The following is a 19,490-nucleotide window of genomic DNA, read 5'->3' as shown; positions in this document are numbered from 1 at the left end:
ATGTTCTTTGGAATAGCGCTGTACAAGTAAGTATCTGTTCTGTAAACATCATTATAAAGTTTAAACACTTTTAGTCATGACGTCCTCATTATTTATTTCAATGTTTTCTCCAAAGTGCAGTGCCCATTGGAACCAAAGTCATTGATATCCTAAAATGGACTGTTCCACGTATCCACAACGCGCAGCGCACATGCACGCGCGTCTCCTGTCCGCCATTTTGTGTGTACATGCAGCTCAAATTTTCACATGTTTGTTTATGCATATGTTGAGAGATACACCAACTATGAAGGCTATAGTCTTTGACAATTACCAACAGTGTCCAGTGTCTTTAGTCAACAACTGGGAATACGGGAATAATTATGAACTTTAATAACGTAATATAGCTCCTTTGTATACTACATGAACATTCTGAGGGAAAACAGAATGTTTTTTGTAGGTAGTGAAATTTTAAGTATTTTCTTAGAGCCTAGGAGTGAATACCTTTGTAGCCTATTATGCAACTTAGAGCAGCAGACTTGATTACAATAATAGCCAAATGACTGTAAGTGCATTTGTAATCTATGGTTATAGAAAATAATATAACAGTACAAACCTAAGAAATTCAACAGCTCATTTCATTGTACCGCGCGGCTGATGTACTGCCTAAATGCTATTAATCGAGACAAAATGCCAACGATTGATTGCAGACATTGAAAATGTATAACATTCTGACAAAATGACTCTTCAAATTAAAATGTTCTGAGCATGATCAAAATAATCAAATGCAGCCCTCCACATGATTGATTTAAAAAAAAATTGGCACAGTAAAAAATATGGCTAATCATTATATGATTTTTTTTAGCTCCAAGGGTGGATGAGAATTTGACTAAGCTTTCTTGCCGCAAGAACTACATTTGTACGGTGAGGGCGCACTGCTCTGTACGGCTTGTTTTATAGTTGGCAATTTTACAAAGTTTCTCACAGCTCCAGGATGTGGTCAGGCGACTTTGGCTACCCGAGTTAAGGGTTTTGTTTGTTTGTTTGTTTTTTTTTTTTGGGGGGGGGGGATCATGACGTCATTAATGGTCGAAAAATTTCCACCACAGAAAGTTAGCTCGTCAGCGCCTTGCTTTAGACTGTCCACTGGGTTGGGGCCGAGAGTGAACACAGACAGTTACTTTATGGGGGGTCCTGGCAACAGAGGGCGCTATTGAAGATAAAACGAGGAGCGGTCGGTTTATTAACACCCGTGTTTACATTTTATGGAAGTACCGAGTTACTTAGACATGACAAGACCCATTCATTGAGGTCACCGAGTTTAAGTCACACATCTATTTGTGAGATTCACTGCCTCCGTTTTTTGTTCACGAGAAGTAGAGACTGTGGTGGTGTGTTGTGGTGTGGTAAGATTCATTTTTTTTGTATTTTTGTTGGGTCAGTTTCAACGCCGAACAGAGCGAGAAAGAGCTCCCTCACGGCCTCACACGCCTTTTTAACAACTGAATTGCAATAGAATGCAGCTTTTTATGCGCCCAATCAGGGGCCTTTTTATTAGTCTCAAACTCCGGTCTTGGCTTCAGCCTCCAACTTGGGCTTGTGCGTACACAGTGGAAATGGAGTCAACTCAAAATCAAACACTAGCCCACCTTGTTGAGCTGTTAATGGCTCAGCTTTTAACATCGGTCTCATCACCACTGTCGCCATTACATCGGTCTCATCACTGTCGCCATGACAATGTCGCTATTACAATGTAATGGCGACAGTGATAAAACCGATGTTAAAAGTGGAGCCATTAACAGCTCAACAAGGTGGGCTACTCAAACACCAGCGCACGGAGCCGGAGCCCAAGGCGAGGTTTATTATATATGCATTGACATTACTTCTAGAAACTATAAGGCTCCCCTATTTCTGGAAACTATAAGGCTCCCCATGACCCTTATATAGTGGTGTAATAGTTTTTATAACACCCCTTGCAAGTATTCTGCCTGCTCATTGGTTTAGAGCGCGTCACATGACATGTCTTAGTTTTGCTAGACGACGGCCGTCGGTTTGCCATGCGCTAGTCCGAAGACTAGCACATGGCGCCGTGCGCTAGTCCGACAGACTAGCACACGGCGTGCAGTACCCAGACGTCCGTTGCGTGTGCGAGTATGACAAATTAATAGTCTGTAACCATTTCGGATTGCACGACTCTACATGCAACACAGTAAGTAAAAGTGTTTGCAATCTGTATTCGCGTCGTCAGTGGATTGTAGCATTCAGGTCTGTAACTTAATAATAATAGTACAGTATTTAGAAATGTTTGGGGTGTTATAAAACAAATATTGACTGCTTTTACTCGTGCAATGGTTAAAAACTATGACTCCCTCGGTGATCCCCGGAGCGTTTTATTTTCCCTCGGCTTCGCCTCGGGAAAATAGAACGCTACGGGGATCACCTCGGGAGTCATAGTTTTAACCATAGCACTCGAAGCAGTCAATATTTGTATACTAGAAGTACATTGACGTCATCCAGCCGCCATCTTAGAGGTAAAACGATGACAAAACAATCAAAACGCACAGATTTGTACGCATGGCACACAGGTTTGGCCACTGAACAGCCGTTTTTTTGCCTCTAGCTAGGAAGGCGCCCTACTGATATGATTTCATGTGCGTAAAGGTCTATTCTAACAATTTGTCCTCTCTTTTTTTTTCAAAGCTACTTCAGGCCTTCTTCTTATTGAGTGTTGGTAAACGTTTGATGTACCCAACTTTATTCATCCGACCAAGAAATTGCACACGGATGGCTCGCCACGGTCATCATCATCGCCACCATGCAGCTCACCACCATGCAGCTCGTCACCACCATGGAGCTCATCATCACCATGCAGCCCACCACCACCATGCAACCCATCACCACCATGCAACCCATCACCACAATGCAGCCCAAGGTGGTGGTTTACCCAGTGTTGGGATCCAGTTCTCGCGTGCTGGGCGGCTATCCATTTTTTTGTCGATGTGCATGGGAATGTTCGGCGGCGGTTTTATATTTATTGGGGGGATCTTGATGGTCACTGGGGATACTTTAAAAGGTAGCATCATCCTCAGTTTGGGATTACTCATGGCCATTTTCTGTGTCATCTTTTGCATACGGGGTCGGAAACAACAGACGAACATGGCAATTGTGACCCAACCAACAACTGGGACCACAACTCTTGGATATAACCCGTCAGAGACACAGCCGGCTATCGTCCATCCGCCAGCGGTGGGGGCAACTGGCGTTTATGGCCCCGGGGCGGTAAATAGCTACCAGGGCCCGCCTGTTCATCAAGGACAACCACAAGCTTACCAAGCACAACCCCAAGAGTATCCGCAAGTTCCTCCAGTACAATTTCCGCAAGTTCCTCCTGCACAGTATCCTCAAGTTCCTCCTGCACAGTATCCGCAATTTCCTCCTGCACAGTATCCGCAAGTTCCCCCAGTACAGTATCTGCAAGCTGGAGCTCCCTACCCAACTCAGTAAGGTTTCTTTCCTATCTATTAGGACAGATTTTTTTAGAGGAAGGCACTGTCTTGAACCATGAACCCATCAATTTTACTCAACCAGCTCAAGTTTTCTGTGTACGGTTCACTGTTAAAGGATTTGGGTACTTTTTCAAAATCTCCATAGATTTACATTAAACTTACTATACAGGGTTTCAAGATAATGATAGTGGAAAGCTTCCCTTCAAATCTTACTTACTGAGGGCTGTAAGTTTTGAGAAATGAGTAAAACAATGTCATGAAAATACGTTTGTAAATGATTAAAATAATTTTCGTCTCATGAGCTGAAAATTATTTTCATGACAATGTTTTACTCATTTCCCCAAAACTACAGCACCTCAGCACGTAGTATTGTCAGGGAAGCTTCTACTATCATTATCTTCAAACTGTGTAAGTTTAGTGTAAATCTGTGGACATTGTGTTTTTTGTCCTACAAAAGTTACATAGACCCTTTAAACAATATTTTTTAACTTGTTAAACCATTATACACTTTCGGTACAGAAAAACAAACAAGTTCACAGATTAACAACTAATTTACAGGGTTTACAGAAGGTAATGATGAAAGACTTCTCTTGAAATCGTATTCCATTAAAAATGCTTTACTTTTTGAGAAAACATTAAAACAATATAAATCTCGATAGCGAGAATTACAGATTTATTTAAACACATGTCATGACACGGCGAAACGTGGGGAAACAAGGGTGGGTTTTCCCGTTATTTTCTCCCGACTCCCATTACCGATTGAGCCTAAATTTTCACAGGTTTTTTATTTTATACAAGTTGTGATACACGAAGTGTGGGCCTTCGACCATTCTGTTTACCGACAGTGCTCAATGGCTTTAATCAGTTTGATATATTCTGCATTATCAAAGGTTTTTCTGTGTTGAATCTTCTATTGCCAAAAGAGCAATTCAAATTATTGATGGATAATGAAAAAAATGGCTAATGATACACTTCAAAAATCGTTGTGTTCATTTTTTCCTTGGACCTGCTGTGCCTTAGGAAAATAGAACACTCTGGGGATCACCTCATGAGTGGTAGTTTTAACCGTAGTACATGAAGCAGTCAATATTTGTATGGACCTTTATCATGGTGCAGTCAGTTTGAATTTCTCCCATTGATATCAATTTAACCAAACCGAGGCTGGAATAACAAAATAGTCTGGTGCCTATTAGAAAAATTATTATTAGCATTCTTTATTGTTATTTGATATGAAGAACATGACCAAGATGGAGGCAGCATAACAAAGGTCTATACTATTGCCTCTTGAGAGTTTCCATACACTGTGTTTGATAATGTGTTTTATTCATGTAGTTGTATTTCATTTGTTTTATCGCATTCCTTGCTCATTGGCTCTCTTTATTTCCACAGAGCACCATATCCCCCGCAACCGGAAAGTCAGGAAGCCCCACCCCCATCCTATGAGGATGCTGTTAAGCAACAGGTAATAACAGAATGAAAAGGGTCACCTTTAATAGACCGATCCATTAAGCTCCGCCCCATTGCGTATTAACCAATCACAACGCAATGAAGGTCCCACACTAAGGTCCGACATGCATGCGCGTATCTTGGTACGCGTGCAGCAGAGTTGTGCAGAATGGCATTGGAGAGCCCCACGTGTTCTTGCTCACACGTGCGTCGTGGGCGGAGCCTACTGGATCGGTCTATGGTTTGATACTGTCTACTGCTTGGGGGAGGGGGGATGGGTTGTCGTTCTGAGTAGTCTATTCTACAAACTCCAGCTCTGTAATGTAAATTATGTGGGCTTGAATCCTGACATGGTCAGTGGCAACATCTGTATCCTAAGAGCATCATTGCTCCACTCCACCCAGGAATATAAATATGATGGTCGCAAGGGCGTTAGATCAACGCATTACGCAGTTTAAAGAGGAAACCGACGCCTAAGCGACCAATGAAAGGGCTTTCTAGGTTGAATTAGGTTGACCACTGGTTTCATGGCTTGAAATAAACACTTGAGCACAAGGCCATTGTCAAGTAATTTTAATAATTGGATCAGAAAGTCACAAAGAAACAATTCCAATTCAAAAGGCTATATTTTAGGTAGGATCATACATGAACTTTGGTAATAGCCCCGAAAAAAAGTAGTTGTCTCCTGATATTATGTACATTTATAATGGCAGTAAGTATTCTGCAAAATTATTTCATCAAAGTGTGATCCCTTTTTGTTATAAAAGGTAAACACTGAAAAGTAAAAACATACTTCTGTTCTCAGATACTATTGATTTTTTTTTTTTTATCTTGCATATTTCTTTAATTGTTTGTAATATTTCGCCTGTATTTGTTGCTGATTTTAAACTTATTTTGTATACCTTTGTTGATAACTCTTCTTTTTAAATTGTACTCTGTTAGCGCCATGGAACATTGTTTTCGTTTTATATTTATTTTATTATCCTAGACATGTGGTAAAGAGAATATTTCTTCAAACTTTTCTTTAAAGAATTATTAATTGTCATATTATAAAATAATTATGATATTTACGAACCATAACGTGTGCACACATCTACAGTAGAGTGCTCAAAGCACATATTTTTTATAATTATGTGGGGGAAAAAAATTATATATATGTATATATATTAGAAAAGCAGAACTAATTGTGAAAACATGTTGGTGCTTTTGATATGCATTTTATGGTATTAATTACTGTACTAATATCTCTGAAATATGGCATGGACCTTTGTGCTTTGTTTGTTTTCTTCCTTGTTGGTCATTGAACAATGTTTAGTACAAGTGTTTTTCTGCATGAAATGAGACCTAAGGTATTCCTTGACACAAACTTATAGAAGGGAAACCGTTCAATGTATTATTGTCTTTGAGAAAATAGTTGGAGTGTATTCATTGCGTTTTTGTACCATGTTTAAAAACCTAACACTAATCAGAAATAGTATAGACTAAAAATTAGTATTAAAAATATTTATCGTCTTGATAAAAAAACATGAAATTTGTCTTCCCTGTGTATTACAGGAGAAAAGTATTATAATATATACTAAATCGTTGGTTGACTGGGCTACACACCCCTATGTTAAAAAAAAAATGTAATTTTTTACGTTAGGGTTTAGGGTTAGGATTAGGAAAATACAACAGTGGTGTTGCCCTAAAGCGTAATGCCCGGAACATTGAAAAACCCTGTGGTTCCCACTGCTGCTACAATGAAAAGATTTGAATTGCCTTTGGGAGCTATCGGCAAGATATGGTAAAGATGTGTTCTCTAGAATGGTCAAATGTTGTGGGTTCGAATCTCGTTCATGTTATCATGCCTGTGGATTTTGTTTTATTTTATAAGGTTCAGGAATGTACTGAATGTATCCCTTTTAAAGGCAGTGGACACTATTGGTAATTACTCAAAATAATTATTAGCATAAAACCTTTCTTGGTGACCAGTAATGGGGAGAGGTTGATGGTATACAACATTGTGAGAAACGGCTCCCTCTGAAGTGCCATTGATTTTGAGAAAGGAGTAATTTTCCACGAGTTTGATTTCGAGACCTCGGATTTAGAACTTGTGGTCTCGAAATCAACCATCTAAGCGCACACAATGTTTTTTTCTTTCATTATATTATCTCGCAACTTCGATGACCGATTGAGCTAAAATTTTCACAGCTTAGTTATTTTTTGCATATGTTGAGATACACCATGGGTGAGGGCTAGTCTTTGACAATTACCAATAGTGTCCACTGCCTTTAAGATACAACAGTGTATGTGTAAAAACATAAATAGTAAGTATTCTTTATACCTGCATGCAAGTTTAACATGCATGGATTGGCAATGGTCATCTTATAAGATATAAGCCAAGAGTTATGCTATATGGAGTGGGCGGGGCCTCTCCCCTCCCTTCCTCCCGGCAAGGATATAAGCAGACCTTCCCATGAGTTTGAACAGTTCATAGACAATAAAGTACGTCCGATGTCATTGGGGAATTATGTTTCTCTTGAGAGATGCTGTCCCTCATTTTTTGCAGATTATAATTATTAGCTGAAGGCGGTTGATTCACAAGAGGGCGCTTTATCAGACGAATCCCCACACTACTGTTAGGGCACTGGCCTAGTGACCAGTGTTTTGTCTGTGTCTTTTTCTTCCATTCTGTGCTTTTTAACATGTGTTCTGTGCCTTTTATCATTTTGTATGTGAGGGGCGCAATATACATTTTTAAATATTATTAGTTTGTAGACACTTCGCGGGTGGGGCGGGGCTTCGCTCCACCCCAGCGGTCAGGTCTATCAAGGACCGCTGGGACTGGCTAACCAGTGTGCAGATTCTTGCTCAGGAAGTACGTCATGCGTGCAGCGCTTTTTCTACGGTGTGGTACGTGGGTGTGATGCAAGATGGGAATTAGCCTTTTCTTGATAGACCAATGAGCGTGCTTGATACGTTTGTCCATCCCAGTTGAATCTCCTGCCAAACGGCGTCATTTGAGGAGTTATAATTAATTAATTGACCTCTGCATTTTCATAAGTAATCAAACTGAGCAATTGGAAATAATAAGATTCAAGATTTGTTTTTGTGAACTAGTTGACTCTAAACACATAAGCATTTAAAAACTACGACTCTGCTCCCAACCTGCACGGTCCTTGTTCTATGGTGAGTAATACATTATTATATAACTGACATACAAATCCTTGTCATTTGATTGGTGGAACTTACTTCACGTGACATTCACTGTTACTATCCTCTCGTGAAATGGAACAGTCCAGATTTTACCTTGCGATAATATTCCTCCCATTTCTACGGTGGCTGATCTCCGCCAACAAATAAACACCTTTTCAGTAGGGCGTTATAACGCCCTAAACGGCGTTATAACGCCCTAAATTACGGTGTTATAACGCCCTATTTCTCAATTAGGGCGTTATAACGCCGTAACGCCCTAAATTACGGCCGTATTTTAGGGCGTTATAACGCGCTATTAGGGCGTAATAACGCCCTAAATTACGGCGTTATAACGCCCTAATAGTGATCATTCGTTTTACACGTTCAAAGCACCGTCGCACGTCCAGATCTTGCCAATGCCCAATCACAAGCTCGATACTGAAGGCTCCACCCTACTCGGACCGTTGTCTTTGTTAAACGCTATACATATTCATGTTATTCAATAGAGCAGGAGAGCTGGAGGCATGTGTGTAAGCCCCAGGAAAATTTTCTTATTGTCTGCTCCTTGTAAAGCATGCAGGTAGCGGACATTCACTCACAAGGTGATTTTAGCATTCATTGCTAAGCAAGCAGGGTGTGTAAAAAACATGCAACAATAGCCTATACAGTATAATACCACTACTTGTGAGCTCAATCCAACATGTGCAAGTCCCTTTGGTTGGGCAGTTGGATCCTAACAATGTAGGTGTGCTCAACTTGTAAAGAGAAGGTCTGCTGTTCACATTCAAATAAGATTACGTTCGTCTGTAATGATATTCAGGACTGCTGTTCACATTCAAATAAGATTACGTTCATCTGTAATGATATTCAGGACTGCTGTTCACATTCAAATAAGATTACGTTCATCTGTAATGATATTCAGGACTGCTGTTCACATTCAAATAAGATTACGTTCATCTGTAATGATATTCAGGACTGCTGTTCACATTCAAATAAGATAACGTTCATCTGTAATGATATTCAGGACTGCTGTTCACATTCAAATAAGATAACGTTCATCTGTAATGATATTCAGGACTGCTGTTCACATTCAAATAAGATTACGTTCGTCTGTAATGATATTCAGGACTGCTGTTCACATTCAAATAAGATTACGTTCATCTGTAATGATATTCAGGACTGCTGTTCACATTCAAATAAGATTACGTTCATCTGTAATGATATTCAGGACTGCTGTTCACATTCAAATAAGATAACGTTCATCTGTAATGATGTTCAGGACTGCTGTTCACATTCAAATAAGATTAGTTGGTCACTTACAAAATTATATTCCTTTTTTCTTCTCTTTTTAAACCCTACTTTGAATGATCACTACTGGATTTTGGAGATTCAATCCAACATCTGAGTGATATGAATATGGTGTTTTTGTGTTTGCACATAATAACAGTAAGTAAGGACGCTGGAGTATCAGCTTTAACAGTTAAAAATAAATCCTTATGTTATTCGGCCACAGTGACACCCAACATACTTCACCCAGCCCCTTCTTAACATACATTTTTTTGCAAAATAGTTTAGGAGGGTACTTAAAAATAATTACAAAATGTTCCCCTTTTCGCTTTTTCCTTTGGTTAAATTTGGCTGGGCACTAGTTGACAACAGCAATTCTTAGTAAATCTTTCCTTAATAATGAATGCTAACACTACACTGTCTTGTGAGTGATTGTCCGCTACCTGCATGCTTTACAAGGAGCAGACAATAAGAGAATTTTCCTGGGGCTTACACATGCCTCCATCAGCTCTCCTGCCTCTATTGAATAACGTATACATGAATATGTATAGCGTTTAACAAAGACAACGGTCCGAGTAGGGTGGAGCCTTCAGTATCCAGCTTGTGATTGGGCATTGGCAAGATCTGGACGTGCAACGGTGCTTTGAACGTGCAAAACGAATGATCACTAGTAGGGCGTTATAACGCCGTAAAATTAGGGCGTTATAACGCCCTAATTGAGAAATAGGGCGTTATAACGCCGTAAAATAGGGCGTTATAACGCCGTAAAATAGGGCGTTATAACGCCCTAATTTAGGGCGTTATAACGCTGTATAGGGCGTTATAACGCCCTACTGAAACGGTGTTTATTTGTTGGCGGAGATCAGCCACCGTAAATTCCACTCTGAGCCACTCAATATTTGTATACTATTGTTTGTAGCAGAGGGCCGCTGTATCTGTCCGTCCCCAGAGATTTAGACTGGTCCCCTGTCCTTTTTCCGAAGTAGTTTTACAGAACCAGTGATTTCGATGTCATATGAGTTTCATGACAAAATGATCTTTCATTTTCGTGCAGTGACGTAAGCTTTCTATATCAGCGTTTTGACTGGTCCGAGGTGACGTTTGACAGTTGCACTTTCGGCAGATTTTCAGGCTACTGCGAAACCGGTTTTCCCCGCGCTGCCGGTGCCCCCATACGGCGGGCGCTAACTCTAAGAGGACGCTATCAGACGAAATCTCTACGCGATTCGCACAACAACGGGACAAAATTATCCGTCTTTGAGCTGACATTGCGGTGGTGCGGTGAGTCATGGATTTATTTTGATAGCGGGTGTTTTTTATGACATTTCCCAATTGTTTCTAATACTAGCGATTGGCATGCTTGCATCAAGACAGTCGGAGTTTTTTCATTGGAAGAACCACAGAGATCAACGACTGTAGAGACTTCTTGCTTAACTGTGGACCCTTAGTCAAGAAAGCCGCATGGACCGTAATTGGCTTATTCGTCATTAATGGTGAGTGCACAGGGGTAATGGTAACACATGTATAATGAGTTTTAAAAATCCACTGTGTTATTTCACGGAGGTAGAAATGTTCATGACAAACCCTTCATTTTCGTATAAATTATGATATTAAGACGTCCCCGGATTTTCCATTCACTTCGATACTGCATGCATGCAGTATCGAACATACAGGTCTAAGCATTCTAGTTTGCAATGTAGAGAGCGTCGATTACAGGCCTTGGATTTCATCTTCGAGAGGGCAAGGCCACTTCCATTTCTGAATTTATTCTTACATTGGGAACTTTTAAAGGGGGCACCAAGGCAAAGACTAGGAGCAACAGAGGTCATCAGCTTAGCATTCGTGACTTACATAATATTCCAGGCCTGAATCACTACAATACTGGGGGGGGGGGGGGGCTAATTTCCAAAGTGAAAATTATTCAGTGGGACATGTTATCCCAAAAAGTGTGCGATTGACTTAATGTTTTGTTGTCAATGTTAATCTATTTGGTTAGTGAAATGGTGAAAAGGCAGTGACGAGTCAATTAAACCGAACAGCCAAATAATGGCCTGTATATTTTATCTGTACCTAGATATTTAACTCTATTATATCTTGGGCGAACTTTGGACACAATGCTGTTGATATTGTATTAACCTTTGCGACACCATGGGGCACAGGTCACCAACACTTTGAACCAATGTTTCCATGGTATGTGCCCTCTTTAAAGGGGGGGGGGGTTCACATTTGTTTAGTATCACTCTTAAAATTAATTGCAATCAAAACGTTTGGTTAGATCTACAGCAGCTTTCGATTATAAATAATTTTGATAAACAATTCACTTCGACGTAATGTATAAAAATAAGGTACACATTTCAGTTTTATTGTATGCATCTGAATTTATATAGGATTATAGTATGGTTCCCCAACGGCCAAAGGTGAACTTTGCCTTTAACCCATGACAAGAAATCAATGATATTTCTCGGGTCACACCATCATGAGTTCATAAGGTAGCCTGCATTGCTCCGTACACAACAAACCACCGATCGTTGAGCGTTGGGTCGGGGTCAACTTTAGGGTTCAGAACAATATTTGTAAATAATTTTAGATGTGTGCCCCCGGTGCAATCTACGTCATTATAATCATTATAGCCGTTTTCACACAAAATGTTTTGCACACATTTAAAGAAAAGAAAACAATCGAAAAGTGGCAATATTTTTTTCTTGTATGGAGGAATAAAAGCAATGAGCCTTTTTGAGATATGATGGACACTATAAGTGCACTGTTTGGTTTGGGTGTATTCAGACCAAATTAACCCAAACCTGTGCCATAGTATTTGTACATGCACCAATTATGGCTTATTGTAAGATTGTTGTAAAGTTTAAAAAGGCAGGTTTTATATTGAGTATGGTTACCATGTCCGGTATAAGCATAGGCTTGTTTGCGATCATGGGTGATGTATTAAAGGAACACGTTGCATTGGATCGGTCGAGTTGGTCTTTGAAAAGCGTTTGTAACATATTTGCCTCAAAAATTGGACTCCCATAAATGGCCGACCCGTGTCGACGAGGTAAAAGGAAAACCACACAATTTCGAGTGATACTTGTGTGGATTATTTTACTCTACTTTTAAATTATCTTTCTAATCATATGCACTTTATAACAAATGGTTACAAACGCTTTTCAAAGACCAACTCGACCGATTCAATACAACGTGTTCCCTTAACATGAATGAGGTGGTTATACCATGGAGGTAGACTCCATGGTTATACCATAGAGAATTGTCCTTTCTCTATGGTTATACCATGGCCCCATGGTTATACAGTACTCCTGCTTTTAAACGAAAGCATTTTGCGAATCGTGGCCATGGGAACAGTAGCACAGCTCAATGATAACAATGTTTATTTGACCTCGTCCAAGTTGTGCGGGGCCTCTCCATGCAATACAATTAGGATTGGCAAGCTCTATGGTTGGGAAGTTGCACATTCTGTAACGCATGCATTTAAATTAGTATTGAGAAGTTCTTTGAACCCGTTTCCCAAAACCAACGGTACTTTCCCTTTGAGTTTAATAAAATGATGTCATACAGAATAAAGTTAATAACAGTGACTTTATTTCGAAGAACAATGTATATAGCACTATGCATATTCGTCGTGTGGGGGGGGGGGGTGGGGGTGCTGGTGGTGGTTGTAACAGTATGTGGGAAAATTACTTCTTTAAATGGCTGATAGTTAATGTGCATTGTTATAGGCATAACATTGGAGGGGCAATAATTGTGTGAATCGCTATGGTTGGAATGTCCCGTCATGCTTTTGTAATGGGTTTCGTAGAGTGCACTATAAAACCAAAGGAATTTTATATTGTGGTTGAGATTTGCGTTGCGGGTGCTGAGAAGGGTACTGTTTGGGTGTGAACCAGCGGACAGCTAGGCCAGCGTTGAGGCTGTGTCGTGTCGAACCGTCTAGCACGGGTAGGGGTCCGGCGGGTGTTTTATAAGGCCCATCAGCAACGCAAATCCTCCCGAGAATCTCGGACCCAAGGATAAGCGGTGTCGAAGCCAAAGGCATTGTGAGTAACTTTAAACTAATTTTACTGGGATTTAATCAAGCCAAGGGTTATTCACTAAAAATGTCCCTTGTTCTAAAATGCATGCAGCCATTGACTATTGTTTTGCCTAAAGAGTTGATTATTGTTTGCCTAAAAGATTCATCGATAAACTTTCGTTATAAAAGCATATTGTTGTTGTTTAATTGATCTTTCGGGTATGGCCATTGTGAAATTTGTGAAGGCGTAGCTTTACCGGGTTTAAATAGAATTGTTTTTAGTAAAGGGCTTCCTAATGTAACATTTACAGGAGTTTCCGTGACACTAAACCACACTTGGTCTGAACGGTCCTCTGGGGCGTGGTCAACCTTCAGCGGGAAGACTTACGTGGGGCTACCGATGGTGACAAGGGGACGGGGTCCACTCTTCTGAGCGAACTTATTTTCGAGACTCAATCAGCCGTACTACAAACTCTATGTCGCCTTTCTGCTGTTTGTTTATTTTTTTAGGGAAACTTTCATTGTATTAAAGTCTGAATGTAAACTTATTTACTTATGCATGAAATTCATATTGTACGGATTGCCCTAAGCTGTGGAGGATGTAAAGGTGCAAAACTGGAAGATTGTTAAAGCTAAATTATTGTGGGGTACTTCTATTAAACTGTAGTTTCTTTATTATTTCTAATCTGGTGTCACTGTGTTCCATTCTTGTGTCTGGGTTTTATGTATGATATTGGTCTGAGTAGAGTGGCGCAAGGTTCCACTCTGCGACAGTGGTTCTGGTCAGCACTGGGTGAGCTTTAGTCTAAACGATTAGAGTATATTGACTTGGCTTGGAGACCAGCCGCGTGTCGACCTCCAAAACGCGGCACGAAACTCACACACATAAGGTTTATGGTTAAACCATTCTAATCGGGGACCCCATCTTTTGGGAACAACTCCCATTGGTTTTTTTCATGGTTTGTGTGCATACTCTCCAACAGGGGACCTTCGCCCAACCGGTACACAATGTCATCTTTTGTCATAGGTCATTGTCTTGAGTTTACCTACACGCACCCACATACACAACCGATCCTGTAAGGGGTCCTGCTATGGTTGTTTTATTAAATAATTCTCTTATGGGGTCAAGGTTGAACAGACAATTTCCTTATTGGAGTCCATTGTTGGTTTGGGTAAAATACCCCACAAGAACACTCCCGTAAGCCCTCATACACAATCACACAAACACATGATGTAAGCCGAGGACATCTCCTATGATCTCCCAATATTTTGTTTTTAACCAACAATCTGTATTTTTTTTCTGAAAAGGTGACCGCATCATGATGGCAACAGGCACTGGACAGACGGCAGGACTTTGGAAGCTGGCCGGTGAGCTCGGGTCGAGTTGGAAAGCAATCGCAAGGAATCTGGGTGTTACCGAGGCGCAAATTGAGAACCTACTCGAGGATGTTCCCCGTGATTCGCACAAGAGGTGTTACAAGATGCTCCTGAAATGGCAGAATAAAACACACCAAGACGAAAGGAAGGAACAGCTACGGCAGGCATTCGAGGCGGAAGGCCGTACGGATTTTATTCAATTGGGACGTCAATCCAACTGGTTTGAAGGTACTTTTTAATTTTTAAAAATTCAGTTTCAGTGTGCAGTCTGAAAACGAATAATATCCATTCCATTATGATAAAAACATAGAAGATTATTCATATGTAAAACAGACAATTATTAACCAATCATAATCAATTTACAAAGCGTCTAAATCAAAAGTTTGCTCGAAGGCGCTGAGGCAAAGAAGAAATTATTAAGCCATTAATGGTCCTGAAACAAGTGGGCTTTCAGAAGTGACTCGAACATGGTGTGTCCCCGATGTGATTTGGAAGTTTATTCAAGAGTTTGGGTTCTTATAGCTCATGCCATGACGCGTCCACTAGTGTTCAACTTTAACCACATGCCAACGTTAAACGGGCTGTGTCGTCATAATATAACCAAACAAATTTCATTAGCTGTACATGGAATTATTAACTCTTGTTCTCACCTATTATACAGCTCGCTCGCGGGCGCTCTCCGTGGATTTGCGTGTGTTAGGGAAGGAGGGCGTGCGCCTGCAGGGGTGAGAGTTCAGAATTTCTTAAACAGCCACAGGCCTGCTTTGTTCAAGACGGCATAGCCCCTTTAACCAACAACCCCCATTTTTAACAGGACATGTTTTTTTAAACTCTATGTTTTGGGAAATTCAAGTAGTCTACTCATGTCATGATCATTTAATAAGTGTGGGTTTTGTAATCGACGATTTTTTTTTTCAACGAACGTTTTTCAATACGATCTATAATTGTAATGTATTTGACTTTGATTTTCTAGGCTTGAGTGAGCAACTAAACAGAGATCAGTTCATCGAGAAGATGAAGATATTTGTAAAGAACAAGATGAGCAAGCTCCCTTTGATTCCATGGGTTTCAACAGGCTGTGTCAACGTAGATCAAGTCTTCACCAACGTTGTGCTCCTCATTGAGTTTGCCACCGCATTTCTCCCGCTCAAAATTCCCTTGGAGTCATACAATTCCATCTTTGACACATTGCGTGACGAAAAACTGGGTCTTATCAACGTGTCACCTAATCGAATTCTTCTCCTTGGCCGTACGGGCAGCGGGAAAACAACCCTATTGACCAAGTATGCTTTTGATTGGTGCATGGGGAAGCAAGGCTCACTTCTAGCCGATACGCCAGTCGTCATTGTGCTTCCAATGCGGAAACTTGATCAGCACAGTAACTTAGGACAAGCTGTCTTAGACCACATACTACCGTCTGAAACCCGATTCACTGCTAGTGCCATTGAGAGGTTTTGCGCAGACAACCCCGATGATGTGGTGATCCTCCTGGATGGCTACGATGAATTCAGAGGGAAGGGACTCAAGCATGAGAATTGTGGCAATATTGTGAAAATGCTGAGGAATGAATGTTTCACTTCTTGCCGTGTGGTGGTAACCAGCCGGCCTGGACGAGCTGGGGATTTCCAGAATGAGTACGAAAACTATCGCCACATAGAGATCACAGGTTTCTCACCCAAGGACATTGACGAATATGTTTATAAGACATTCCGAGGACCACAAAAGCCTCTTGGAGATAAGCTCTTGATGTACCTTGAAGAAAATCATCTGAAGACTGAGCTGGCCTCCCTACCACTTATGCTCACTGCATTCTGTCAACTGACAAAATGGACTGATGGAAAGGATTTTGGAGAATTGAACACCATCAGTAAGTTATACGACCGATTGGTAGAAAGTGTGTTCGCGCATTATAAGAGCAAACCAGGTCAACAGATGAACATCACAATACAAGAACTGTTCCTTGAGCTCGGGAAGGTTGCCCTTGAGGGCTTTCTCGGCGGTCCCGAAGAAGAGATAATCTTCTCAGAAAGTGACTTCTCAAGTTCCAACGGTACACAGATCATCGAGCAAGGACTTCGTGTTGGTTTCCTCTACAGAGATGAGGTTTCAAGCTTTCGCCCACGGAGCTACAAGGAACTTACGGAGTCGCTCTCGGCCAAACTTACGGAATCGCGCAAGCTTTCGCCAGACAAAAATATTTCATTCGTCCTGAAAAGTTTTCAAGAAAAATTTGCAGGAAAGCATCTGGCGTATCTGTGTGATGGTGATGAGAGCAGTTGCCAATTGTTTGCTGACTACTTACAGAAAGTTGACAACCATCAGCGAGTTCTGGACTTGGCCAACATTTTGGTTTTCGCGAGTGCAGCTAGCAAGAACGCTGCACACTCCATCATGTCTCATGTCACGGATATATTCCAGTTCGAGCAAGGTAAGAACATCAAGCAATATCTGAAAGGGAAGCTCCACTTCAAAGAATGCCAGAAGACACAGCGTTTGATTGAATTCTGTCTTCAACTTAACTTTGAAGCTGGTTGTAACGGTGCGTTTAACCACCTTTTCAACTCTCTCTTTGGTGACAAGTGCCATATACGTATGGTGGAAATATCGAGCTACGTAGCTAAGGCTCTTGGTTACCTGTTTTGCCATAGTTTCCAGAAGTCATCCAATGAAACAAGAAGCGATGCCAGCTGTTCAAGTGAAGTGGAGAATGTCTTATCGGTCAGAAGTGTCGAGTTGATTTGTGTAAGGTTAGAGTCGAGCACAGAATTCCGGGAGTTCCTGAACTGTTATCATGGATCTGAGGAACTCATACAGAGGTACATGTCTGAAAACATCGACTCTCAGAGAGAAAACGTTAAGAAGGCCCAAAACATCCGTGAGGTGCTCCAATCAAGTGGAGAACAGATGCCAAGTTATCTGCTAGATCGACCAGACTTGACATTTTTCTCGGTGCTTCCTATCTGGCAGGATGTAAGACGACGTCAGGTTGATGACTTCAACTTGGGCTTCCTTCTTCCTGCCTTCAATAAGTGTTTCCTGCAGGAGTTGGTGCTGAACGGAATGCGCTCAGAAGATTGCTATTGGTCTGAAATGTTTAACATGATGAGTGAAGGCTCTTTTAGTGAAATAATAAAGCTGACACTTAGCTTGAATGGCCTGACCAAATGCCAAACCGCTAGCTTTGCATCTTCGCTGAAGTCAACACCAAAGCTGAAGTATTTGAAAGTGTCCGGAAACCAAGTTGGAGAAGACTTTGTTGAAAAGCTTCCACCATTAGCTGATGTTGAAAACATCATCTTAGACAAGGCAGAGATGTCATCTGATGCGATTGTGAAGCTCTTCGAAAAAGTAAAGACGTACCCCTGCCTCACCAAATTGGATCTGCGTAGAAGCAAACAGATGAATGATGCAGCCACGCACTCTCTGTGTAAACTCCTCGACGAGAAACGCAACTGGAAAGAGCTTAGGGTTTCCCTGTATGATGTCAACGCATCAAGCCTGGTTCTCCTTAAGGACAAGCTAGCTCTTGCTCATGGACTTACTCACGTGAACCTCGTACATTCTCCAGTACCAGACACCGTGATAAGCTGCACAGCCTCCATACTTTCTGACTTACCTAATCTTGTAGACCTAAGGATATCAGGGATACCCCCATCTACATCGATGTGCTCGCCAGAGACGGTCAAGCTTCTCACGCAAAAACTGCGTAAGACACAGCGACTTCGATTCTTGAGCATTCTCTACGTGAAGATGACTTCGCTGGACTTTCTCAGCATGCTCAACGCCTGTAGATGTGTCGACTCGTTGAAAGTTTTCAGGTAGGATTCGATGCACTCAGATCCTCACAATCATGGTCCCAAGCCGTGGTCCCGTAGCTGAACATCAAATATTTATTGTTTTCTGAAAGGTTACCTTTTGCCATAACTATTTAGGGGTATCATTGGGAAAGTGGTCAGGATTATAATGGCTGGTGAATTTTTATTTATTTAATTTTTATTTTTATTTTTATTTTTTTTATTTATTTATTTATTTATTTATTTTATTTTTTTTTTTTTTTTGGGGGGGGGTCCAGAGGTAGCCCTTCTAAAAGTAAATGGTTTCTGTGTTTGATTTGTGTACGCGCTGTGCACAACTCTAAGTCAATAGTAGCCTTGCACGAGTCCACATTTTATCATAGATGGTGGTCAATGACGTCATCCTGTGCAATCTATATATAACTCAATCCCGCAACCAGCCCTATTACTAAAACAAAGACGGTCGTATGATTACTACCATGTTTATTTTATACGCAGGTATTCTAGACCCTGTTTGCCCGAAGGTGAAGACGTTGAGCGAGAATGTAAGAATGCGAAGGAGACGTTTCTTCAACTCTGGGTGTAGACTCCATCTTGCTATTCCGAGTGATGATCAGTCTACCCGCAGAACAAACTTTAAAGGCTTTCAGAAGAAAAACTCTTCGATGATATCAGTCAACATTTATTTTAGAAGTCCTATAAATCTTAACTTCAAGGGACTGCTGCCTTCAATTATAAGGCAGCCATTCGTTTGATTTATAAATATTCGATCCGTTTTTCTTTTTGAGTTTGGGGTGTGTCGATGTGTTTGTTTGCTCTTTGTACCCACCGATTTCCTGGATGCTAAAAACTATAAATAAAAAAAACCCATTGGTATCTCAATAGACTGTGTAATTCTCGCGCTCACCG

At 40.9% G+C, this 19,490-nt stretch overlaps 1 protein-coding gene across 1 annotated transcript; it reads left to right on the top strand.

The window, feature by feature from the left end:
- Positions 1-1,216: 1,216 nt before the first annotated feature.
- Positions 1,217-19,431, top strand: LOC139943790 (uncharacterized). The gene is made up of 7 exons (XM_071940600.1): positions 1,217-1,382; positions 2,677-3,476; positions 4,872-4,944; positions 10,738-10,882; positions 14,719-15,015; positions 15,761-18,605; positions 19,080-19,431. Exons 2-7 carry the CDS (start codon positions 2,719-2,721, stop codon positions 19,165-19,167), a joined length of 4,206 nt encoding a protein of 1,401 aa, XP_071796701.1. The 5' UTR covers positions 1,217-1,382; positions 2,677-2,718; the 3' UTR covers positions 19,168-19,431.
- The last annotated feature ends 59 nt before the right edge of the window (positions 19,432-19,490 follow it).

This window comes from Asterias amurensis, chromosome 11 (assembly GCF_032118995.1).
Source record: "Asterias amurensis chromosome 11, ASM3211899v1".
Classification (NCBI taxonomy): domain Eukaryota; kingdom Metazoa; phylum Echinodermata; class Asteroidea; order Forcipulatida; family Asteriidae; genus Asterias; species Asterias amurensis.
The sequence above is the reverse complement of the archived record's forward strand: the minus strand, read 5'-3'. Positions and strand labels throughout refer to the sequence as shown.